The following is a 26,979-nucleotide window of genomic DNA, read 5'->3' as shown; positions in this document are numbered from 1 at the left end:
CTTCTCATACGTTCACATATATTGCACCTTTAAGGAATGTAATATGTGCGATTATTCAAAAACAAAATTAAATATATTTTGTAATTTTAACATCTTTTTTAAATTCGATCATATGGTAGGAATTTTAAATTTATTACAATTGTAAAAAAATATGTTAAAATAAAATGAGATGTTGTGTCTAATCTATTTCGTATAGTACTAAAAAACTTTTCAATTTTCTTTAATAAACCAATTACTGCTTTGTAAGTTTACTAATTATTTACATGCTCATAGCAGCAACACTTCAATGTCTTTTAATTTCCTATAGGTGGAGGTGTGCTAGCACCTCAGTTTTTAGGACTTGGTTCAGGACTGGCTTCACCATACGGTGTCGGCGTTGGCGGAGTAGGGTTACCTGCATTTGGTGCACTGACCCTGACACCGGCGTCCCCTGCCCTGCGAGCCCTCGCTGCACCTCCGCTACCCCTCGCTACTGTACTCCTTGTATCCAATCTAAATGAAGAGGTTAGTAACCTAGTACGAGCTGTTCACAAATGAAACACAAAGGCGGATGATATTTATGATTATGTTATATCTTTTTGTTGTCTCTACCCGCCCTTCTACTTCCTAAATTTCTGTACAATCAAGGCAAAAGTAAGATTGACAGCGCTTAAACATACTTCTTTATAATTAAAATACAGCAATTTCATAAACTGTGGAACACAGATTCTAATAAGATCATGAATATATTCAAAACTCATGCTACTTACGAAATTTAGAAAAAATATATTATAATATTCCAAAATAGTTGTAATATTTATTGGCCAATTTATTCAATAATCTAACACTAATAGTCAGTAACGTCTGTAATTGACTTCATTTGATGACTTGTTTAAATTCATCTACGATAAGATTGACTAATACATCCACTAATATCGATGGCGTTACAGGCTATTTATTACACTTATATATTCTATTTAAATTCCTTAAAAATAAGTTGCTAATTTATTTATAGATATGATGTCAAATATCTTTTACGACTATTTATAATACTGTCTCTTTCTCTTTCCTATTGTTTTAGATGGTCACGCCTGACGCTCTCTTTACCCTTTTCGGTACGTGTGCACATACATTCCGTATTTTATATTAAAACATTAATATTGCTCCTGAGCCCTGTCGCCTGGAAGACAAATTGTCACCTAACATTCTCAACTTCTGTACTGATAACAGCATCCGTTATGTCAAAGCTTTGCTTGATAACACTATCAAATCTAAACGCTTTATTAACTTTGACAATTTGTGTTTCAGACGCCTAGATGTAGCTAAGTTAGTTAGTGTCTATTGTCTACCCAGTGTTGTCTTTATTTTTTGTTTTTCGTCTATTTCATTTATTTATTATTGATACCAGTTTTATTCTGCATCTATTTGTATAAGTAGTATATTATTTAGGTAAATGTTTCTGTTGCTACAAGATTTTTAAGATAATGTTATTAAAATTATAAATATAATACAGACATCCATTTTATAGATTTTAATGTTATTGCATATTTCATTTACAATAGAAAAAAGTAAACATTGATAACAATTTGTACTTTTTAAAATATTTTAGCTTAATACAACCGGCCTTAGCGGAGGTTTCGCTGTTAATGCTAAAGCATTTATCGGAAGCTTTACGTGACCAATTTAGAGCTTTAATTTGTTATTTCTTCTTGTATCATTTCCGTCTGTATCTCGTTTCACGACATTATTATGTATTACAATATTACTAAATATCTTGTGTATTATTATCTCAATAACCTAAGGTTTTAAATGTAGCCGTTTTAGTTTAATTTACTATTTCTCTAAATACTTTCTATTACTGGACAACATTGCAGGTAGTCTCAATTGGGTCGCGTCTTACGTTATAATTATCAAATATATAGTAAACATTTATAATTACAATGATTTACGAAGTAATACACATTTGGGACTGCCATTTAAATGAAGGGTATTACATAAACAATGAATGAGGATATTTGATCTCGATAAGATTGTTTTAATATAATGTTGATGTGTTTACCTTAATAAAAAATAATCTGGATCAAATGTCCAGTATCTGATACAATGAAGCTAATAAATTAAAATACAGCAGATAATAAGCGTCTGTTTTTATATTTAGGCGTGTATGGCGATGTGCAACGGGTGAAGATCCTCTACAATAAGAAGGATTCAGCATTGATTCAGATGGCGGAACCTCACCAGGCTCATCTCGGTTAGTTTTTTATGGGAAATATTCAAACATACATCTATATCTTAAAATTTGTTGTCTTTTTACTTGGTGTATTAGAAGTTTGCTACCAGACAAGCTTTAAATGGAAACGCCACAAGAGGCCCAGGGTCAGCTAAATGTAATTTTAGATTTTCTATTGTTTGTACTAATCTGCTTTACTTCAGAAAGAAATAAAACAAGACGAACTAGGAATCAATGTTGCTACGACCCAAAAACTACTGTAAGATAATTTTATTAATTATTAATTTTCTAGTAAATATAACGTTGTTGTACAATTTATCCACAGCTATGACGCACATGGACAAGTTACGTGTGTTTGGCAAGGCGATGCGTGTTATGCTCAGCAAGCACCAGACTGTGCAGTTGCCTAAAGAGGGCCAGCCGGACGCAGGACTCACCAGGTAGTGAACATTCCTCAACAAAATTTTATCCCTTTAATTTCTGTACTTGATATTCTTTAATTTAGATTTGTTTTTATGTAATTCAGTTTTTTAATTAATATTTTAGTTAAGTATATCGAATAAATGTATTGAGTTTTCGTTTAAATATATTTTAAATAAATTAATATTATGATAGATATACAGTGAGCACAGTTCTAAAGATATTGTTATTAATTATTCATAATTCTTTTTTAGGGATTATTCTCAGAGCCCACTGCATAGATTCAAGAAGCCTGGCAGCAAAAACTACCAGAACATTTACCCTCCAAGCGCCACATTACATCTATCGAACATTCCGTAAGTCTGATATTTCACAACGATATATTTTTATGGGCATAAAGAGCTTGTCTCATTCAATTTTCTGCTTACAGAGCAACCGTGTCGGAGGATGATATCAAGGATGCCTTTACCAAACGGGGATTCACAATTAAGGCATTCAAATTTTTCCCGTGAGTTCTTTTTACAAATATTTATTTCATATGTTTTCTATTGTTGACCAATTTTATTGTTAAGAAAAATAGCAACAAAACACTTTAATTTATAATCAATTCAACGTGACAGGAGCAGGCTTGCCACTGTCTCTAGGATCTTTTTTAGTTTTGTTATAGATAAGAATACATCCATAACAAAACTAAAAAAGAAACTAATTTTTTGGTGTCGACCAGGGTTCAATTGGCGAACTTTGAGTGTTTTAATTAAATCGGGGTAGTACAACCACTATACCACGATGCTCAGCTTAAATCTTTCCATTATTTATTTCATAATATAACAAGTATATTTAAAACATATAGGAAATATGTATATCTCAATTAGAATTAGAAACTACGTCCTACCTAATGCTAGCTTCTAGCATTTTGACATTTGTTACTTACTTGTACTAAATAGTGATAAGAGCAGACCAGTCCCTACAAGCAGCACTCGTTCACGAGTATGACGGACGAGTCAGCCATCACTGCGCTCGACCATATTTTAGGGAGCCCAATGACCCGGCCCACCACGGCGCCACATGTCTGGACATTTTAGTGAGCATGACTCACCTCACCTCATTCCACTCGACCTCGTCATAGCTACTTATTTTAATTTATTATATGATAGTTACAATATTCGCACTTTACATAAGGATGCGTGCGGCAATCACTACAAAAGCCGCTACGCTATCATATTTCAAGAAAGTAGTTTGAAAAAGAAATTATAACGTTGTCCGCTAAAAAAAATATTCTTGCTAGATATTGCTGTCATCTATGAATTCATCTATCCTATAATGGGCTTTTTTACATAACATTTGTTTAATATAAATTTTGAATTGCCTCTCTGTCAGATTTTGTGTAGATTCTGGCAGTTTATTGTAAAATCTTACGCAATTATCATAGAATGAATTACTAACTTTGGAAAAAGTAACAATCAAGTTTCTTGTAGGTTTTTACTAGCAATTTCATTTGGAAACCTAATTGAACCGCATGTATCCGAAATGAAATCAATGAAAATATGACTAGCAGTACGAATATAATAAACATTCTATTAATAATTTTTCTTTTTTTGTGTTAATATTGGGTTTTATGCTACCTTTGTATTGTATAATATTTAAAGAAAGCATCAATTCATAGAAAAGAAATTAATATTATTTTCTGTTCTAATTACAGGAAAGATCGCAAGATGGCGTTGGTGCAGTTGCCGACAATCGACGATGCAGTCGCGGCACTTATCAAAATGCACAATTATCAATTGTCAGAGTCGAACCACCTAAGAGTGTCCTTCTCCAAATCTAGTATCTAAATAGATCGACCACGCAGCGTCTTCGGAATATCACACTATTGTCACGCGTCTCAACGCAGATTCGAGCTTTCTGCTGTTTATGGCCTCATGGAGCAATGCCTTCGCTCACTTCGGCTAAATTATAATTATTAAAATGGTAGTAATTGTGGCATATCGGCACACACATGACTGTCAGTGAATGAACTCATTGACGCGTTGACAATACTTCTGTACCTCTCACAGAATCGAGAATTTTACTCGACTGAAAATTAAAGTAAATATGTCTGTATTACGCTTACTTGGAACAGTATAGATATTAAGTGCTACTCTATTTTCTTAATACGATCGTTCTACTGTTACTGTACATCATAATCTAAGATACTATCGTCATCACATTATAAGTGCGGCAGCTACATAGCGTTATTATTAACAAAACTTATTACACTTACTGTTACATTTGAGAGGATCTTTTTTTATTGTGTGATATTCATTCCATACATTGTCTATTATTAATTAATATTTTTATTTTTTTATGAACTTGTAATTAGTTCCAGTAATTACAATTGAATTATTTTGAATTTTGTCAGCACAGCAATTAGATTGCGCTAGGTTTGTTTACATTTGGCATATTTGTGTGTTACTACCTTAATTGCGATGTTAAACATTGCCTCGGTTATTTGTGGTTGTTTGTACGACTGACTTTGAATGCCACCATAAATTTTATATTCACCACTATATAAATTGTTGAAAAATGTTTCTACTTCACATATAATTTGCAGTTATTAATACTAATATTATATTTTATAAATATATTTTATTCTCTATTTTAACATGCACAATTTACTATATTATTAGCATTTTTGTAAGTAATGAATATTATATCAAATAGTTTTGTACGCATACACATTTTTCTTTCTTATTTTTTTTATTAATGGAATGTTATGTTAAGAAATGTGTATGTGTGTGCAATATTAGTTTTAGTAATAATTTTTAGTAATATATTTTAGTTCTTGCATGCTTCCATACTCGTTTCATTGTTTAGATGAATATTATCTGTTTAGCTTCAGTGCTTCTTGACTATTAGTTAGTGTAATCACAACTCTATTGCTAAGCATCTAGATTATATATCACTGTTTAATCGTTGTTCGGTGACATAATAGTGACATGATGCATTTATTTCGATGTTAATTTATAATAATAATGATAGTAGTTACAACATACTATAAATGCTCGTGCATACATTTTCACTAAGCAGTTAATTATAGATAATTATTTATTTTGTCTCTGGTCGGTAGCTATGGTCCCGCAGTGTGGATATGATCGCGATGACGTATTTTTTAGAATAATTTTCAGTGTAATATTAAGATGTATCCACACTGCAGCCATCGAAGATGCGACGGCACTCGAGAGTATACAGAGATCTGAACGTGCTCTATGACATGTATAATCAACAGTATTTATTTACACTAGGTCACAATAACTACTTTATGAAGCAGTATTTTAGTTAAATAACTCTCCACTACACCCTTCATTTTGTATATAGATATACTCCAACTTCGATAATCTAATATACAGACGTCAGTCAAATGACGACTCATGTTTATTTTGTGAGAACTAAATTGAAACGATTCACAAATAACAAATGATTGAATCCCTGCACTATTATAATCACCATAAAACAAGAGGCGCTAATTGTCTATGTCTGTATATTAAGATATTCACGCTTCTTGGACTATCCGAGTTCTAGATTGGATTTCACACATCTTTGCCTTCTTAAATTAATTAAAAATGCGTCTAGTCCAATGCAAAAGAGATTAAGTTTGTGGGTAAGTGATTTTACTTTATGAAAAAAAGAGTGTAATTCGTCTCAAATTTTCAAACTCTGGTAGGAAAAGCTTTGGTAAGAGAATGTTATTTATTGTAATATAAATTTGATCTTAGAGTGATATCCAAGGAAATCTATGCTCTAACTGTTAGGACCAGTTTTAAGTGTTCAGTTACACGTCCAGTTTATGTGATTAGGCAAAGCATGCGTGAAACATATACCTGAATTATGACGAATAAGGAAAACAGACATTCGCGGGCGATATCCACTTGACTCATCTAATAACATTGTATCTAATGAAAGTATTAACATTAAATGTAAAGTATTAAGTCATTACAATACATACATATCTTGACAATGCCACCGTTGGTAATTCAGTAATGTGGGGGTTTGCTTAGAGCGGGTAAGATATATAACGCATAATGTGGCACAAGCCTTAGGTAAGGATACTGATGAAATGATTACTGTATAACAGATTTCATTAGTTCATTTTATTAAATGTAATCCATAGACTAAATACTGTATGAAATCAAATAACTTCCCTTCATCTCAACTCAATCTGATGTCATTAAATAAATTACATATTTACACTATTTTAATGTATATTATACATCACGTACCGATTATTAATCAAATATAGAGCTTATAAGACGATTAAAACTGAAAAAAAATATAGATTGTCATTACGGTATAAGTTAATAGAAAAATTATTATCATACAAATGTATTAATCAGTACCTACTTTATGATAAGGAAATAAAAGTAGTTATTTGGTTTAGATAATGTTAGGTGACCAGGGTGTGGTGATATTTTGCACGTTTTTGAAAATGTTTTTCTAATGAGGTGCAGGATTCTGTGCCTGTATTTTGGAAATGATTGTGAAAAATGGTTTGCGAGTGGTGGTGGTTTGTATGCGGCGAGCTCGGCGGTATCGCATTTGTAATTTTAAATTATTATTACGTATTTAATTAAATGTAAAACAAAGAGGAGATTACATATCCACTGTATTCAGCGTAGAACGCTACACACACGCCGGCGTACTGGCGTCGTTCGTAATGTTAATGTTTCAACAATTCAAAGTGCTTACAGCTCAACCCTGAGAGTGGGCCTGCAACTGTGTGTAGCGTGTCCAGGCCTAAATTATTTCTCAGTAACATTGGTATTGACTAATAGATAATTATAGTGATTTATGTGTTTAGAAAAGTATTTTAAATATTTAGATAATAATGGTAATATACTATTAAAAATAATAAATAGTTCAGTGTTTAGGATGAGATGCCAAATTTAAAGTCAATACACATTATTTTAAGTAAAAGGTAATTGAGGTAATCTTAACATTTATTGAAAAGTTGATGAAAATGTTACAGTTAAATTATATTTGAGAGTTTTATTAAGCGCAATATATGCAATTTTATTCATTGTAAGTGAACATTGTTTCAATTTGTTAGTTAAAGTTATGCGTTAAAAATGTGAGAGTTGTTTTCGAATGTCTTCATGGATCGATCGCTAAGTACTGTACTGACGCGATACTTCCGTATGTATGTGCGTCGACAGTTGACAGTCGACAGTCGACAGTCGGCTATGTTCCCATCGTCTCCCTTATGTTTCACATTAAACATATCTCTGCATATCATTCTGTGTATGCTTTATTATTGCGCTTTATATTTATCTCTTATATTAGCTGTACTTGGTATCTAGTATTACATAAATATATGCATAACGGCCAACATATCAATACATAGAGATTTGGCTAAGGCGCATGTATCGTAAAACTTTTATATCCTTCAATTTTGTTTTATTTAATGTTGTCTCCTTTTATTATCGCAATGGCGGCTGTTTTCTATATTTCGATGTGTTTTTTTATAGTGTTTAAAAAATGTCGTCATCCTATTTTCTTATTTTAATATTAAGCCTTTTGTGTGTTTAATTTCATTCTTATTTTAGTTTCATTATAATTAAACTATTATTATCATTGAATAACTTTTTGTTCTTTATTTTTCGCCATTCCTTCCTACCATGTTCCCTTTTTTCTAACAAACTTGATACCAATTGTCTAAAGTACGACAGCGGTGCGTTGATGTCAGAAGAAATATTATTATTTTTATTTTATTCTAATTCATCATATATTTTATGTCGTATTTATAAATTCACCCTACATTTTAATTTTATCCAATCATCTTGAAAGACACGGAAGATATTATAAATGTATTTGTAAATAAAACTTATAAATTTTAAAGGGGATCAATATAAAGAAATGATGTACATTAGTACACAATTGGTATTCTAGACATATTCGTACTTATAGATCTAAACTAAACTATCCTGACGTGAATATCTACACACGACTATATTTTAAAATTATACCTATTGTATATCTATTGCGCTTCGAGAATAGTATAAAATCTACGAGCATGTGACTTAATTTTCGTCTAATTTTCGAAGTCGACTGACTCGAGCATGAATTTAGACAAATTGCAATTGTTGTTTAGTTAAATTGTAAAGGGAGTAAGGGACTTTAAATATTGCCAATGATATATTTTGTATAATATTATCAAGTGGAATATATATCGCACAGGGTATAATGTGAATATATTTAAACGCTGCTCTCGACATTCGAAAGGTCGGGGTGGTAACTTTATGTCCGTGCCACGTCCCTTATTCCTGTCGCGTGGAAAGAACTGACCCATTCCGTATCGAAGCGGTGTATTAGCAAAGGATTTACGTCTAACTGCCAATTGATAGGCTGATAATGTGATTGATGTACACCAAATTTAAGGAATTTGAAAAGTAAAACCACAGGAATAAGAAATTAACGCAAGCACACGAATCCTATAAAATGGCAGTTATTCTCGTGTTAAAATAATCAGCGGATGTAAATATTATAAACAACTATGTTAATAATTACAAATTAAATTAATAGTATCTATAGAAAAGATTAACATAATCATTACTTTAAGATTTAATAGTTAAAATAACCTATCCTAATTTCAGTAGTCGCTCTAGTTAATTAATTCCTAACTTAACGAGGTGAATCTTCCTAGGGAGTATTGTTGAGGATACCCACCTTCCTTGTTTGTTCCTCCAAATTCTGTTTTAGTTGTTCATAAAAAAAATACTAATGGTGTGCAAATTAAAGGGTTGTGTGTAAAGTTAAAATAGTTAATAGTTTTAAACGATTATTTGAGGAACTTGACGTTATCTCATCATTTAATTAACAAATGCACATCAAGTTGTTTCAATCATAGAGTGAATTCGCTGATATGATTCAAAACTGTCAATATTTTTAGTATTATTGAATCAATATGCCAAAGACCAATCATTGGGATATAATAAACAGGGATCTAATGTTTTCTTTCAATCTAAATCTTTCTCTTAAAGGAAGTCATATACCTATTACTAATAAATTAAATATTAAGCTTTAACAGGCGTGTTTCAATAGAAATGTATTTTCATGTCGATGAAACTAATTTTGTGAAGGCCAAAGTGCTCTCTTTGGTTATCAAAACCACACTATGTCTACAGCATATAAATTATAAAATATTATATACACAATATTATCATCTAAGTGACTACCCTATTGACTCTAGATTTATTCTTTGTCATTTTATAATAAAATATAGTTGAAAATCGTATTTTTATTTTATTCTGACAACCCTTAATTATATTAATTTGATATTAATACGTGAAGCATAAACTGTGTACCTACGTCTTTTTACAAAAATTGTATTGAATTTCGCAGACTTGTAGTTTACTTAGAAAAAGAGTGCAGAATGCTACCTAAGGTTAAAAAAAATGTATGAATATAAAACCTTAAAATAATCATTACGCACACTATATTACGTATTTGACACACACACGTAGGTATACTCTTTGTTATTATGGTCTAATTTACACCGCTGGATGACCACAAGTTGTACTAAAAATAAGAAAGCTTAATTTCGTTAGAAATGAAATAAAAATAAAATATTATATCATAATACCTACATAGTATTTTTTAATACAATGAAATCAGATCCATAGGTAATGAAATGTAAATAAGTATATAAAATACATAGGCATATCTGTGAAATAATCCTTCGATCTTGTAACTTAGTAAATTTACACATACCTATACCACAGAGTAGTGAACAAAATGTTCCCAATGGGAACGGAGCCCGTTGCAATATCAGTAACATAGTACTTAAACTTAAAGATTAAACTACGATGGTTTCTATAAGTGGAAGTCGGTATTTAGTCTATGATTTAAAAAGTAACCTACAGTTTTAATCATAGGGCCAACAGTCCCTTTCAATAATAATTCTCTTTATATATATTTATATACTATAATATAAATGTCAAACAAGCTGACGGCCCACCTGACGGCCCCCACTGAAGGTAAATGGACAATGGGCCTCGGCAACACATGAACAACAATACGAATGTAGCATCATAACATCTATAGTAGCCCTTAGGCGTTGCCATTACGGAGGAATAAAGCACCATGCCTCCATAGCCTGTAATTTTCGCTAATGATGATTGATTTTGTCATGTTACAAAAGAGGCGCACAAAGAGGGTCAATTGTAATTATTGTGGCACTACACCGATTGGGCCTTATTTCTCGTTGCATTCCGCAACAGCGGTGCAAAATGGCAATGTACCAGTTCCGCTTACACCACTCCACCTAAGATCAGAATATTGTCGACTACATCCGGCTAAGAGATTTTGGGTAACGCAGCTGGAATCATCACAACGCGAGCTATGTGTTTGTGTCCCGGATCCCCACCAATATGCTGTCCATGTATATTGTTCATAAAGGAAGATTACGGGCAGTTTGCCGTACTCGGTGTGGTAACCACAGAGATATTGTAATTTTAAACTTTATTATATTCAATTTATTAGGCCTTAGCGTATATATGATACAGTTAATATTGGTATAATATAAAGTTGCGAAAAATACAAATACAGTTTACAGTATAATAAAATAACAGTGATAATGGTATTGAATAAAATAATCCATCGAGTGATTTTTAAAAAGTAGTGGAGAAACAGACAGACGCGAAGAAAAGACAATAATTCTCAAGTATTTATTTTAGTTCTATAACTAAAGCTGTTTAAGTAAATACAAAATAGAAATATATACATATTGTTTAGACATTTTTGATTTGAGCGTTTGCAAAACTTACTAAAATTTAGGAATTAAAAATAAAATACCCCAAGATATTGTTGGCAGTAGTAGTTTTCTCCAAAGCTTTAGATGGCAACATTGTATCCCAAATGTCATTTAAGAATGACACTTGCCAAAGAATTGTCAATGTCAATTTATGTACTTCGATATTCGACATGTTTTTATTATGCTGAAATACTAACATTATTATACAGAGATTATTGAACATATCGATGTCAACATGCTGAGAACAGTTCTTCGTTTGACTCCTACTTTTATTTTTCCAATATTTGAGCAAAAAAATGCAAATGATTATAATATGTTGAACTTACCGGTATCTACAGTCCCTGAAAGTGGATGGGACAGGGTGAACAAAATGTATAGCAAGGAGTATGTGCTTTGTAACCTTTATATTTTTCCATAAATTCTGCAATTTCATTAATAGACAAATTTGAAGCTATGTAATGTTTTTCATTAATTATATATATTTTTACATCTCTGTCTCACCTGTTTCAACTGCCAAGCATGACCGCTTACTTTGTTAGATTTATTTCGGTTGAAGAGAGTGGTATGGCAGTAAAATTATATGGTACTGCAGCAAGACATTATTCCTGAAATGGCAATGTATGATGAGTACCGCAAGTAGTATATGATGATGTAATGTTGGTAGTGTTGTTTATGAATACACAAGGTGATCGCAACTTACCATCAAGTGTTCCATTACAGGAACCTAATTAAAATATATTTTTTCTATTGCAAATAACAATGTAATAATCTGTATTGCAGTGAATATGATGAGGTCTCCACTGAACTACACACAGTTGTACAAGCATCTCTCTGTGGTGCATTTGTAGGTGCTTGTATGGGTGGATTTACGAGCTCCAGGCAGGCATACCTGTACTTCATAGAAAACAATCAAGCAACAATTTTTAAGTCTACTATGCAAGCTAAAGTATGTCTATTTAGTTATTATGTATAAAACTAACTTACTCTACATACAAAAGCTTGTGATAAGTTTGTTTTTGATTTTATTAGCCTAATATATTTTTCTATATAACATTTTCTACTCTTTGGGTTAAATCTAAATGTGAAGTGTAACACTTCACTATAAGTCAATCTATATTATTACATTACCATTTCTCATGAGAATGAGTTATTTATAAAATTATGGAAGAATATAATAATATTTTTTTATGTATTAACATTATGATAACTGTATAAAACAAATTTACATCACTTAAATATCTAATTGTAATGTTTTGTAATATTCTAGTTAGTTATTATGTCCTCATTATTGTCTTTTGCAGAAAAAGCTACAAGACTATGTAACAGTGGCATTTGCAAAAGGGGCATACCGTTGGGGATGGAGATTAGGTAGCTTTACAGGAATATTTAGGTAACATATCTTAAGTAAGCATTTATTTGGCATTTTATAAATGTAAAATGAAATGATTATTTATACATATATGTATATGTGTCTGTAAAATGTGTTTTTAATTTTTGGATTAACTTTAACTGCTGATTATTATGATCAAATACCCTTCCCAAAGTCAAATATCCATCCTGATCTCGTGGATGGTTCTTCCAGAAACTTAGAACCAGTATGTGGTATCAATTCCCAGTAATGGTAATTACGAGCCAAAATAATATTGAACTTGTGAAGAATAGATCATATTTCTACTTAAAGACCAGGCATTCAAATGAAATTTCATTAGTGTAGTGTTAACTCATGGACAGTTGTCATTACATCCATTTCTTGTACCTATTTATTCTCCATGTTTTAAAAAACATTTCATTGATTGAATATTGGCAATTCACTTAAAATATATTTGGTGCTTAAAATTATGATCAGGTTTTTTAATCTCTTTAATTGTTAATAAATTTATCATTTCAGTTTGGTGGCTACTACAATATCAGTATACCAAAATAACACATCAGTGCTGGAATATGTAATGGCTGGTGCAATTGCTGGTGGATTATATAAAGTTAATCTTGGTTTAGCAGCAACTTGTGTTGGAGCAGGCTTGGGTATGTTTTGACATTTTATATATATTTCGAGCCTAAATCTGTGTTTCCCATATGGGGCCCACGCTCCACATGGGGGCAATTTGATTGTTAAGGGGACAGTTCGAAATCTATTAAAATTATATGGAATGTGAATCACTTTCAATTTTTCATTGCATGTTTTGAAAATTAACAATTTCCTAGTGATTTCTTTCTAAACCTTATCTAATTTAAACCACTGCCTTAGTTCCAATGGTTGTAGTTTCCATCTCATATGATACAAACATCGTTTGTAATAGTTGGGGCATATTTTTAGTACTTATAGTACAAGTTTTGTTTGGTATGGGATTAGACATTATCATTATTATTATATTATTTACATACACATTCTATTTTATTGATCTTAAAATAATGAAAGCCATTTTTGTTAAATTCTATCAAAAATTAAATTCTGACGTTGTATGGAAATTATAAATTATCTAATTTTCGAATTTTTTTTTTATTTATATGATATATATATATGAATATGAAAAATATGAACAATTTTTTTATTTCAGGCTCTATTCTAGGCCTTATAGGAGGTTGCGTCATTTTAGGTCTTTTACATCTTGTTGGAGTCAATATGGATGATATTAGAGCAGCATTGTATAAAGTTAAAGAAGCTAGGTTGGTATATACATAGTTAGTAGTAAAATCATACCCTGCTAAAAGTTAGGTTTTATGAGTATTCAACTCATAAAAGTACCACTATCACCTTTTCTACAAAGTGCAAATATAAAAGTTGAGCATTTCACATTAAATTTTTACAGGATTGTATAGTTTTATATGATGTTTTTAAGAATTATTTTCCAGTTTCCACTTGGCTACTTTGGTAATGTTGCTCAGTTTCTTGAATTCGAGTCGTGATTATTTACTATGTACTTACCTGCTTTAATTTTGTAGAGTGGATCAATATAATCAAGCATTAGAGAAATCGGCTAAAATAAAAAATGATGATTTGACAAGACACCACCAAGAACTAATACAAGAGAAGGGACAACAGAAGATAGAAGATGTCAAATAGTGAAAAATATGTGTAAATATTAATAAAATAATTAAATACATTAGTTTAAAATTTAGTTCGAATCTGTAAATATAATAATTATAATGAAATAATGCAGTTTATTAATTTCCAAGAAAAACAATTGTAATTGGTATGTCGTAGAAGAACATGGTTCTTTTCTAATTCGGGCTACTTTTTTTCGATGGTGTCAACGCTAGGCGTCGTTAGATTTGACGCAGATCGAAATTCTAGTGGATGATTTGTAAAAAGCATGAAAATAGTTGGCAGGCAAATCGGTCCACATGACAACTGTTTTGCTGAGATAGGTACATACAAGCTACAAGATAGCTATCGTAGATAGATAGATACGTAACAATATTGTATACGTATGATTGAAATATCGTATCGGTTTATACAGCCACGAAAAAAGCTGTTCACGGACCATTACGCCATAAATCGTCTATAATAGACGCATAGGCCATTATATATGATTGAAATTATTTACGCAACACAACTTTAATGTTAGAAATGATTCCATACATTTATACATAAATATCCGGCAGTTATCGAGCCAAGTCAACAAGAGTACGAGTGTACGAGTTTTCGGAGTCTAATTTTGGTGTACGGTCAGTTACAAAAATACCAAATATAGGACAAAAAAATCTATATAGGTTGTTGTATAACAACAACCACAATTTTTATCGATAATTTTATATTATTATGAAATTGATTTAGTCTATATAAATATAACAATAACGCCAATAATGTACTACCACGTACCTATAATACATTCTTTAAAATGGAAGAAAACATGATTAAAAATGTATTATTTCCAATCATTATGAAATATAAGCATTCAGCAAGAAATAATCACCATGATACCAAGAAATAAGCAACATTTGATGTTTAATTTTAGGCGTTTAAATATATTACAGCTTTACCACTATCACAAGGCTCAGGGGAGTAATGAAACCTCATTCTATTTGTAATAGAAAAATCTTAAACAGTATTATGTTTTAGCTGTTTTTATCTTGTTACGTTAATATTAATACAATAAATGAATAAAATAAAAAAATGTTGGCAAATAAACAAAGACATTATATTAAAGCATTTAATTATTATTGCACACTACATGGAACCGATATTAAAAGGTATAATTGTATTATATAAAAATAGTATGAAAGTCCTACATTTACAAAAGATAACATTTGTGCATTAAGTTATATATAGTATCGAGTGTAAACAAAATTGCTATAATATGCATCTACTTAAAAGTTAAAATTAAAATTTTACTAATATTTTCATTTGTATTTTAATTAAATGTACATTGTCATAGTTCATATTTATCATGGCAAGATGATGCGATTAAAACATTGGCAACGTAAAATAAAAGGACGATTTTATATTAGAATGCATATGTATATGTATGACATTTAAATAAAACTTAACATGGAAGAGAGAAGAGAATACCTATTAAGTATGTTTTTTAAATCCTTAGCATTCACATTACAGTGTGGTATATTTACCATTTAATAAGGGTCACATAACGTATAAATAGGGTAAATAAATGGACGTGTTGTATATTTAAAAAAATAATGGATGTATATCATAAAAACATCAAGAGAAAACATAATTAATTAGTAGGAGTTAATTTTGGTAATACTGCATGTAATTAAATAAATATTTAATAAATTTGAGCGGATCGTGAATATGGTCCGCTCTTGCTTATTAAGTACTATTTATGTATTTTTTAACCCGATAAGGACCATTTATAATGGTCCACGAACTGAAACTCTATTCACTGCTTATGTGAGAATTCATATTTTTGTCAATATTAACATATACATAATTGTATTGCAACTATTTCTGATAATTCGTAGGATACTTAATACTTGTCTTATCATCTTATTGTCATTTTTTATCTTGTTGCTTTATTGCAGTTTCGTAAACGTCTTAAAACAATATTAAATTTAAAAAAATCATTACAGAAATACATTCCAGGTACTTTTTTTTACTGTAAATGAGGTGTTTCACTATACTACATAATTCATAGATATAATGTACGAAAGAAAGTAGCCATAAAAATATTACCTAAACGAAAGAATTATATTTTTCAAAATTTATATAACTTTAAATCACAATCAAGAAATGTGAACTCTAGATTTAATGTCATAAAAGTCAAAAGGGAGAGACATTATCCAGAAGAGGAATAACAGCAATTATTAATTACACTTATAGCGATGTATTACACACGTATACACATAAAATACTAAATATTTAACACTTAAAATACTTAAAACAAATTCATGCATGTACCTAGCACATAAACAGTAGATAAATTTTCGAAATCAATGATTCACGATTTCAATCAATGAAGTAAATATGAAATTTAATGAAAGTAGTAAACATCTAAAAGAGTAATTCATTATAATTAATTGTAGCAAGTTAGACAATACATTAAATATACAGAAATATGTAATTAAATTATAGAATAGACACGCTAATAATACTACTTGAGTATTTACTGATACGTGATTGGTATATTAAAAAGCAGAGATTTACGAACACTGTTGGTATATAACTACGGTATTATAAAAATTTGCATAATAAAATTATTATATTATATTTGACTGATAAATACAGACTAGTTTTAGAATGACATCATTAGAACTTGCCTCAAGCAAAAGGAAAGTTATAAAATTTACTTGTATAGTTGTCATACGAAATGCTATAAGGGTGTCCCCCTTATTCTGACGTTCTTTTCTCTAAAAGTATATCTAAAACAGTAATTGAAATGTCAATATAATTTTAATAACGATGGAACTGCCGCAGCAAAAAAAAAATTGTCATATCAGAATTTTTTCTAATATGTAGTGCTAAATACACCAAGTAGTCTTTTAATGACAATATATAGTATTATAGAATTATTTTAATTCAGTATTTTTATTTAATAAACTGAATAGGTGTGCACATCTTTAATGCGTTTAATGTTTATATTTTGTAGTAAACACTAGCGCCATCTATATCACAATTGTGATAATTTGCATATTGTGTTCTAATAATAATTCAATTATTATGTCTTATTTCACAACCAAGTCAACAATACTAATATTTCTTCCTATATTCTTGCCAAGCAGCGTATAAAATATAATGACCAAAAAATTACAAAATCTATACATAAAAATAGTGAAAATTTTACAGTCTTATGCAAATGGACACTTCATCTTATGAGGTTTAAATAGTTAAAGTTACGCATGCTCATTACTATCGCATTATCAATTGAACAAATTAAAGAAATTAATTTAATCTTCTGGGTGTAAAAAAATATCCCAATTGTAAGAAATGTGCAAGTCTTTAATATAATAGTAAATAGTTGACTAAGGAGTAGTAAGAATCTAGGGGCAGTGTCTCATATAGGATTCTGACAGTTCAGTTTTTAATCCCAAATATACATTACATCATATCCATTTATTAAATATCACGCACTATATCTTATTATAAAAAAGCTTTCACTAAGTTACCCTTTTTAAATATGTATTATCACACTATACAAGTATATATAACAGTTTATAAAAAAATATTTCAGCAATTATATATAAAAAAGCAAAAATATTCTAAACAAATGATAACAGTTGTCAGATTGTAAACAAGCGATATATAACTATTTAAGATATTTTGTATTCCTTAATATCAAATCTGCTGTTGTAATTTACAATACATAGTGAAAAAGTATATTGGGATTTTTTAGAAGTTCCATATTTTCCTTTTGATACCAATCCTAATACATTAAATTTATAGTTAACAACATTAATAGTAAATTTTAAACAAATTTAAAGCCATAACTAAATGTTCTGTCTGTGTTATTAATTTTATATGTAAGCATTTTAAACGTCATTATAGGTAACAGTTTTTTCAATGTTAGGGGAATTAATCCATCTTATAAATCATTGTAACTATTCCCAATAATAATTAGATATATTATCTACGTTTATAATAAAAGATAATCTAGTTGTTACATTTTATATGATTCCTAGATACAACATTTAATTTCTATCGTCTTTTTGTCATATGTATAGCTATATAAATTCGGCAATATTATTTCATTAAATTATAATACCAATATAACAATCGAATAAAAAGCGAATATAAAAATATAAAAAGGTTTGAAATGAAAGGTAGTAGCATGTTTTATTCGGGTAAAAATGGATGTCAATTTAAAATAATTTATAGAGATATAAAATATTGTAACTATACTCACTTTAAATAATTACACATATGTAACTTGTAAAAAGTTGGTAAAATAACGTAAAACTGTTTAGTACCAAATAAAATAGCTTGAATTAGGGATAAGTACTAGACATCCGATAGTTATCACATCTTTATCATCATATTATTGCATGAATTTTAAATTGTAATAATTAAAATACTAATACATATATTTGCATCATGTGAGCAACGAAACCGTAAACAGAAAATACTTGTAAGTAAAATAATTTCCTAATTCGACCCATAATGCCGGTTGACTTCTCTTTGGTCGTCATACGTATTTTTTGTAATATTAATGATTGTGTTTCCACATTCATAACATTTACACTGCAGCCCGCAATTGTAAATGTAATTGTAATTGTAAATAATCTACACTCTCTTACATTTATTGAGTAGACTGCGATTTAGTTATGCGCTTGGCACCTCGGTTGGGCGGACCTTTTGGCTTGGCGAATGCAGGTCGGTGAAGGTTTCTCTTAGGATGAATTTCATCATATAGGAATTCTTCAGTCAACTCCTTACCGTCATCTATTTCCAACTGTAAAGTAATATAGTTTCACATTACTAAATAATCGGCTGAAGTAACAATCAATTGCTATGTAGATCAGACAAAGTAAATATAATAAAGGTCATATTACAATGGTTCGTGTGGTTATAATAATAATAATAAACTCTTTATTGTGCACATAGAAGAAATACAATAAAAAAAAAAAACAATAAATAGAAAATTATGAACAAAAGGCGGTCTTATCGCTATAAGCAATTTCTTACAGACAACCTGCAAGATAGGACTAACATACACAGGAGAGGTAGATGGCACACACAAGACACTATAATTATCAAACTAATTAATAGACATACATATATATATATAAATAAATAAATATACATACATATATTCAACATATTGCAAGATTTCAGAGTTAAATAGGAAAAAAAAAATTGCTATAGGGACAGATAATGAGACCTTAGACGACTTTTAAATATTGTATGAGATTGAGCGGATCGAATGGAGAGTGGTAGAGAGTTCCAAAGGCGAATGTTATATTTTGTAAGTAAATATTATTTTGTATGTAATGGATTTGTGCCTATGTACATGTTCTTATAATATTTCTGTCAATACTTGGCCCTTTGTTTAATGTACCACTTGTTTACAATGGTACTTAATTTAGATTTAACTTCAGTGTAAAGCCAGTCCTCATTATGACTCCGCGTCATGGTTCAAGTTGATGATAAGCCCAGGTAACAACTTAAATAATGCTATAATTAGGCAGTTTACAGAAATTTCAACTTTACAGTAATATTTTGTTATAAAGTGTATAGACACTTTATAACAAAATATTACTGTAAACAAATAAATTAAGTAGCAACACCTCATCACGTTATACATAGACACTACAGTGCTGAGGTGATACTATATATAGATTCCATCATTTCAAACCACCAAATCATTGAAATTGATTATCTTAATCCATTTATGGGCCATAAATATTGCAAATAGAAACAATAATTCGGCAATTTTATTGATACAATTGATTGTATACTTTATAATACCTAAGAATACTATAGAACAGAAACGACGACCTCGGTGGTCTAGCGGTCTAACCGCTTTACGTCCGATGGTCGCGGGTTCGATTCCTCGCACGGCGCAAACATTTGTATTCATGAGTACGATTGTTTGTATCGGTCTGGGTGTCTTCTATGTATAATATGTATGTATTTACGAACAAAATAAAATATCTATGTACTTGTATCAGTTATCTAGTATCCGTAACACAAGCTTTAGATAGCGTAACTTGGGACTAGATGGCGCTGTGTGAATTGTCCTGAGATTATTATTGTTATAACTTACTCGTTTTGCTATTTCAATGCCCATCCTCTCAATGATTTCTAGAAATTGTCCTTTGCAACTTGAATACATCATTCTCTCCTTTATACTGCAGGTATATCCGGGCATTGAATAAATGAAAACTGAAATAGTAAAGTTCAAATTTATTATTTATTGAACAAAACAAAACATAAAATTTTGTCCAACAGGCGAGTCTAATGCTATATGGCACTTACTCCCAGCTAACCTTAGGCGTTTGTGGGGTAATAAATAGAGAGAACTGCTTGAAATTTACTAATATACATATACAAATTATGCAACTGAAGATACTAAAACATACAAAAATATAATATAATACACTCGATTGATTTATTTACATGTACAAATACACAAATAAATGTGCACATTCTAAACACAATCCAGATTGAAAGAGACTCATAAGTTTAATTCTAAAAAATGAAATGAGAGGAGTTGTTTTTAATTCACTGTATATCTTTCAGAGAAGTAAGGCAAAATAGAAATAGGCTTAAAATCCTCAAAAAGATAAGGCAATGACACCTTAAGAAGGAAACATACCAGTATGTAAAGAACAATTAACATATAGTTTAATTTCCGTGTCTTCATTCATAATAAGAGTAGCATTTATTTCCAATCAATATACCAATATACCACACATTTTGTAAAAAAAATACTAACCAAAACTTTCCATGTGGTCACCTTCATGAGTGTGTGTGAAGATATACAGATGGTACCTCGCTTCATCGCTTGGCACTTGCTGAGGCAATTCTACAAGAGATATTTTGGCTGCTTTTGATAAATGAATCTTTTCTTCATCCAAATCTGTAAATTATAGAGTAACATACTATATACATGCTAAAAAACTTATCGTGGATATAGCTGTATCCTTGTAAATAATGCCAATGCCAATGGAAATGCAATATATTAGGATTTTGGAAAGAGATTTAGAGCAGTTTGGAAGAGAGTGGTTGGTCCACTCTCTTCCAAACTGCTGTAAATATCTTTTCAATTTACAATCCTCATATATTGCATCTGACGATTCCCTGTCACAAACCTACATGTAGTCATTTAAAACAATAACATTTTTTATCCAGGCATTTCATTCATATTGCATTTCATACATACTGGTTGAAATTTTTTATAGAAGTAGTGTAGCGGTATCACACACCGCCTAACATCCGATGGTCACGAGTATAATTCCTCGTACGATACAAACATTTGTATGTAAGATTCTTTATATGGGTCTGGGTGTTGAACATTTTACAAAAAAATATGCAGTATATCAGTTGTTTAATACTTATAGTATAGCTCTGCTCAGTTTGGGTCTACAAGACGGTGTGTGAACTGTCCTGGATTATTATAAAGTATTAAATAGGGACAGTATCAAATATAATACTATAAATTTACCTATTCTAAACTGTAAATAATTGTAAGAACCTCGTTGCAAATCAACAATGCCTTGTTCAGCATCATCTGTAATTGGGAAGCCAACACCGCCCATTGTTGATTGTCTGAAAAATTTTATAATTTAAATCTTTAACAAATATCATGACACAAACTATATTGCAAATTATATATTAAAAATCACCATCACAGCAGAGAGGAGCAAGATCTAGCTGACTCAAGTAGAAATCTTTTTTTGATAATTTATATGTAACTAGCTGTCCCAGCAAACATTGTTTTGCCTTAAAATAAAAAAACAAAAATTTAGGGGTGGACTACCCCTAACATTTAGGGTGATGAAAAATAGATGTTGGCCGATTCTCAGACCTACTCAATACGCTCACAAAATTTCATGAGAATCGGTCAAGCCGTTTTGGAGGAGTATGGGAACGAAAACTGTGACACGAGAATTTTATATATAAGATAATACAGAGGCGCTGGCACTGTCAATTAACCATGTTTTAGTAAATCCAATATTTGACATGTCAAAATTTATTGAATATATTGAATCTAATGTGGCCATTGGTGATTCGATCAATATATCTCCGATAAATTTGTTATTGATAATTTAATTAGAGTGACTGCCAGGACAATGTAGACCACATTAATATAAAGTTCTTGGTGCCAAATTCCAAATGATAATGATGATCAGATGTTTAAGTTATCTATAGTATTTAACTACAAGGTCACACTACTGAAATATCTTTTATTATAGGATTCATATTAAAAATGAAAGGATTATTTAAATGTAATCATAATAAAATTTACCTAGAGTCAGTACTGTAGTTTGTGTTATGTTCACTATGTTGAAGCTCTTTCAATGCCTCCTCCCTGTCAGTGAGGGGCGCTGGTGCACTGATACCACTTAAATGCGCTTTGTAGCCTTTGAGTGACACCTCATCCTACAAAACAAATGTTTAATCATAGTAATTGTAAGTATTCAGAAGGAGAGACGGTATACATGTATTATGGTGTACCCAATGTTGTCCAAAAATAATTAGAAGAAAAAATATTTCATATAATAATAAAAACACTTGAATAATGGTGAAATTATAAGACTTCAACATAGAAAAAAATATAATAATGTAAAAAAAATATAATAAAATATTTAGACAAAATTGATACTTATGTAACAAGTTGAAATGACATAAAATGTTACTATACCTTAACTGTGGCATGCATCTCATCTTTAATATGTGCAGATCCGAACTCTTGTTTGAGTGTTGCTTTAGTTGATGCATACAACATTTTCTGCCGAACTGGAGCACTGTCAGGGGACCAACTAAGCAAAAGCCATTCATATCCCAGAGAATTTGTCGTGTCAAGTCTGAAAAATGTACAACAAATCATATGTTATCAAATGTGTATACAAAAGTAGTTCTGTTTTCCCATACAAGTTGTGAAGTATGTTTTTAGAATATAAATTAAGAAGGAAAAAACCTTAAACTAGTTTAATTTTTTCCTCTACATACTTCATTAAAAGAAATCAACAATAAACTAAACCATTTTAATAAAAATATATTCTATATTTGGGAAATTTATATGCATATATATATATAGTCCTATATCTATACCTAGCACATTTTGGGCATAATATTAGCAAATTAGATCTTTAATCTCACCTGAACAGAATATAGCATGGCTGATCTTCAATAACTAAAGAAGGCAAATATTTATCAAAATCCTGTTCCCATGAACCTTTAACAGCATGATATTTAGCCAATGCTAGTTCCTCTGAAACATACAAAATATATTTTTATTACAATAAAAATATCTTGTTTCATGTAAGTATATAATATAAACACTTTTAGGAAGTAATACTACCATCTGTTCTGAATGAATATTAAAGATTTATGATTAAAGAACTAAACTAACAAGAAACTCACTGTGCATGAATACAAAAATACAGATATGTTTAAAGTAATATACATGTAAGTAATGCATTTTGAAGAATAATTAGTAATGTGATCAGTTCCATAACCCAAACAAACAGCGCCCACCTATTTACTAGTTAAGCCAGTTACCATTGTACTAAACCATATTAGGGATCATAATGACCCAGCTCACCATGTACTATTTATACTATTTATTAATCATTCATTGTCTACTCTGCAGCCTAAGCATTAAATTTATCCAAAGTATTGCCATTCCAAATACAAGTGAAGATAAAACATACTCATGTATTATCTATCATAAACAGTAAGAGATTGATTTTTAGAGATAAGGCCAAGTTGTTACTTTTTTGTCTTGTTTAATATTGTGTTTTTATTTTTTTATGCATAATTGTGTATGTAACTGTTTATTCTGTGAAAGGAAAAATAAAGAGTTTCATTCATTCATTGATTCAATATTATTTGAATGAAGTGATATTTTCTTTATTTAAATTAATAATAGTAACACATATCTTAAACTTAACATTTTAATCCTCTCGAATAGCAATGCAAGAGTAGCTGGTTTCACATGGTAATGTGAGATCCAATGTCTTGTTCATGTATATAGGTGACAGTCACTGCTTACCATCAGGTGGGTCATCAGCTTGTTTGCCATTTCAATTTATATAAATGTCTATTAAATATGTAAATTTACAGTGTAACAGCCATTTCAGTTTATAAAGTTAATGATAAATATTTATAGGTGAAGAACTGGTGACTGTATTAGGTATCTGAATAACCTGTGTTCTAAGAAGTCACCAGATCCTCTCATCTTACCTTATGTTATAAAAGGAACATGTAGGATAGAAGGATGTATATACACAGGAAGAATAGAGTTATGTAAAAATAAATTATTGTATGATGATAAATAGTAATGACATAACAAAGATATCAAAATAATAGCATCCCTAGTGTAGGTTGGCTACATTTTATTTTCAAAGGGACAATCTATCAAGACTGTAATAATATGAATTTTTCCTAAAACTTTTTTGCATTTTGATATTTCACTGCATTTCTTGTATTATTAGGTTCCTAATTTCTCGCTAACAGCTCACTTGTTATATTAGGTTAGTCTCCAATCCCATATTTTATTGAGTGATAGTGGAATGATGCTATTGTCTGTGCTATAGATTTACGCTAGCAGTGCAGCAATGGAGGATAAGATGAGCATGATGCTAGATCAAATAGCCCATTGTGGCAAATTCAGCAGGAATTTCAATTCATAGTTTCCAGGGAGCATTCCATGGAGGTTAATCTGTTATGGCACATTGTTAGCTTTGGGGTTATTGTCTATATTATTAACAATCCCATTCCATCCCAATCCCATATTTGTTCTTATATAAATGACATGATATATCTCCTAGGTCATTGATATTGATATATGAAATATGGGATATTCCATTAATTTGAAAGGTTGATATTGCTAACAAGTATAAGAATTGTGTACACTAAATAATAGTAAATATGCATGCAAATGTGGTTACAATATTCTATGTTTAAAGATCAAAAAATAAAATACCGTTTTCTATGCTAATTTTCATAAACCGTATATCTCCATCTCGACACTTTCCAATATACTTTTTAAGTTCTGCATTGGCTGCAATAATGTAAAAAAATATAGTTTTTATTCAATATTTCACTCAAATGAAGGTAAAATTAAGTAGGAACAGAATTATCTGCATAATATCTATTCAGTTATTATTTACCTTGGATTCCTGTTTGATGGGACATTTTAATTAAGAAATAATGTATAAACCGAAAGGGAAAACAATGTACTTCTATTTATTATTATTTTATTATAGTGTAGAGGAAAAATCAACACAAAAGAAACAGTGACTAAATATTACTGATTTTAATGAAACTGTCAAATGTCATAGTCAAATTCACAGATCAGTGAGATGGTGACGACGTCTACAAAACGTCATGTGTTGTTTGACGTTTATACACTGAGCCTTACATGATTACAGGAAGAAGTTAAACAACGATCAAACAATCGATAAATACTAGTGTTCTGTAATGATATTTTTATAGCAAAGTTTACTAAAGTAATTATTTCAAAAATGTTTTAATGAGAAACATTTTAAATATTTATGGATAAATTGAAATAAGTATATATATTATATACTTATTTCAATTTAATATATAATGAGTATTTTCTTAACATTAATTAATTTTAGAACGTTTAAGATAGCATACCTATATATAAAGTGAGTACACCTAAATAAATTAGTTAGTATACGTATGTATATAAAATATAAGAAGCTGAATATAAAAAAACCTGTATACCTAATTAAATACTAAAAATATTTTTTGTGATTGTTGCCATATTCTCTGGTTTATAAATAGGTGTAAAAAGAATATGTTTGTATAAGACAAGGTAAAATAATAAGATATTGTAGGAGCATAAATATTATCAGCATAGACAGACAGAGGCAACTAAGCAGACGATTTTGTAATCGCTGATCATACATCACAACAGACGATTATTAGTAATGCGGACTGGAAGCCCATTTATTAGTCATGTAACTCGCAAGTCAGCTTGCACTACACTTACTACTTACCTTAGAAACTATCATGATTAATTTAAGGTGAATTCGCCACTTTCACAGATATTACATATCTCTACAGACTTAACTGATCTGCCTGACTTTATGCTCGCTTATCATTCTCCGCAGTTGTCCGCCAGCATATTACGTTAGTGCAGGCGAATGCACCGTTCCAGTTCCAAATTCATCTCGGTAAATAATAGAATAGAATAGCACATTTATAGTTAAAATATAAAAAGGTAATTGTTTAGTCTACAAGCGATTACTCAACTTCAAAAGAGGAAGACCATAGAAAAAAACTCAGCCAGTAAATTATTTGAATAATTTAGAGGCAGTGCGAACACATCATCTCGGATGATTGATAAGCTGCGCACACGCGAGCTTCTGCTTTATATTCTATTTGTCTTGGGAAGTTTGCTAACAACACGAACCGCCAACGACATAGTTCTACCTGGATGTGCTTTTATATAAATTAATATGATTGTTATACTAG

At 30.3% G+C, this 26,979-nt stretch overlaps 3 protein-coding genes across 11 annotated transcripts in view; 2 read left to right on the top strand and 1 right to left on the bottom strand.

Annotated features, from left to right (window-relative positions):
- Positions 1–3,613, top strand: part of LOC131843702 (polypyrimidine tract-binding protein 1) — a 455,306-nt gene extending 451,693 nt beyond the window's left edge. For 6 of the 9 annotated variants that reach the window (XM_059192399.1, XM_059192402.1, XM_059192400.1 and 3 more), the window contains 6 exons: positions 308–504; positions 1,061–1,094; positions 2,138–2,230; positions 2,535–2,649; positions 2,884–2,985; positions 3,060–3,613. In XM_059192399.1, coding sequence (XP_059048382.1) covers positions 308–504; positions 1,061–1,094; positions 2,138–2,230; positions 2,535–2,649; positions 2,884–2,985; positions 3,060–3,141 — 623 coding nt within the window. In that variant the 3' untranslated portion in view covers positions 3,142–3,613. The remainder of the gene's footprint in view (positions 1–307; positions 505–1,060; positions 1,095–2,137; positions 2,231–2,534; positions 2,650–2,883; positions 2,986–3,059) is intronic. The other 3 variants (XM_059192398.1, XM_059192401.1, XM_059192403.1) reach the window with 3 other exon arrangements.
- A 7,971-nt stretch (positions 3,614–11,584) lies between these two features.
- LOC131843677 (RPII140-upstream gene protein) lies at positions 11,585–14,801 on the top strand. Its single transcript, XM_059192365.1, has 6 exons — positions 11,585–11,798; positions 12,195–12,360; positions 12,716–12,804; positions 13,303–13,436; positions 13,970–14,078; positions 14,355–14,801. Exons 1-6 carry the CDS (start codon positions 11,650–11,652, stop codon positions 14,473–14,475), a joined length of 768 nt encoding a protein of 255 aa, XP_059048348.1. The 5' UTR covers positions 11,585–11,649; the 3' UTR covers positions 14,476–14,801.
- Positions 14,802–18,922: 4,121 nt separating this feature from the next.
- On the bottom strand, positions 18,923–25,795 carry LOC131843676 (twinfilin). The gene is made up of 9 exons (XM_059192364.1): positions 25,647–25,795; positions 25,460–25,537; positions 23,632–23,743; positions 23,174–23,336; positions 22,778–22,911; positions 21,974–22,077; positions 21,245–21,388; positions 20,573–20,691; positions 18,923–19,258 (listed from the first exon to the last, which is right to left on the bottom strand). Exons 1-9 carry the CDS (start codon positions 25,669–25,671, stop codon positions 19,106–19,108), a joined length of 1,032 nt encoding a protein of 343 aa, XP_059048347.1. The 5' UTR covers positions 25,672–25,795; the 3' UTR covers positions 18,923–19,105.
- Between the last annotated feature and the right edge of the window lie 1,184 nt (positions 25,796–26,979).

This window comes from Achroia grisella, unplaced genomic scaffold, assembly GCF_030625045.1.
Source record: "Achroia grisella isolate CSIRO2021 unplaced genomic scaffold, CSIRO_AGI_Agris_v1 utg327, whole genome shotgun sequence".
NCBI lineage: Eukaryota > Metazoa > Arthropoda > Insecta > Lepidoptera > Pyralidae > Achroia > Achroia grisella.
The sequence above is the reverse complement of the archived record's forward strand: the minus strand, read 5'-3'. Positions and strand labels throughout refer to the sequence as shown.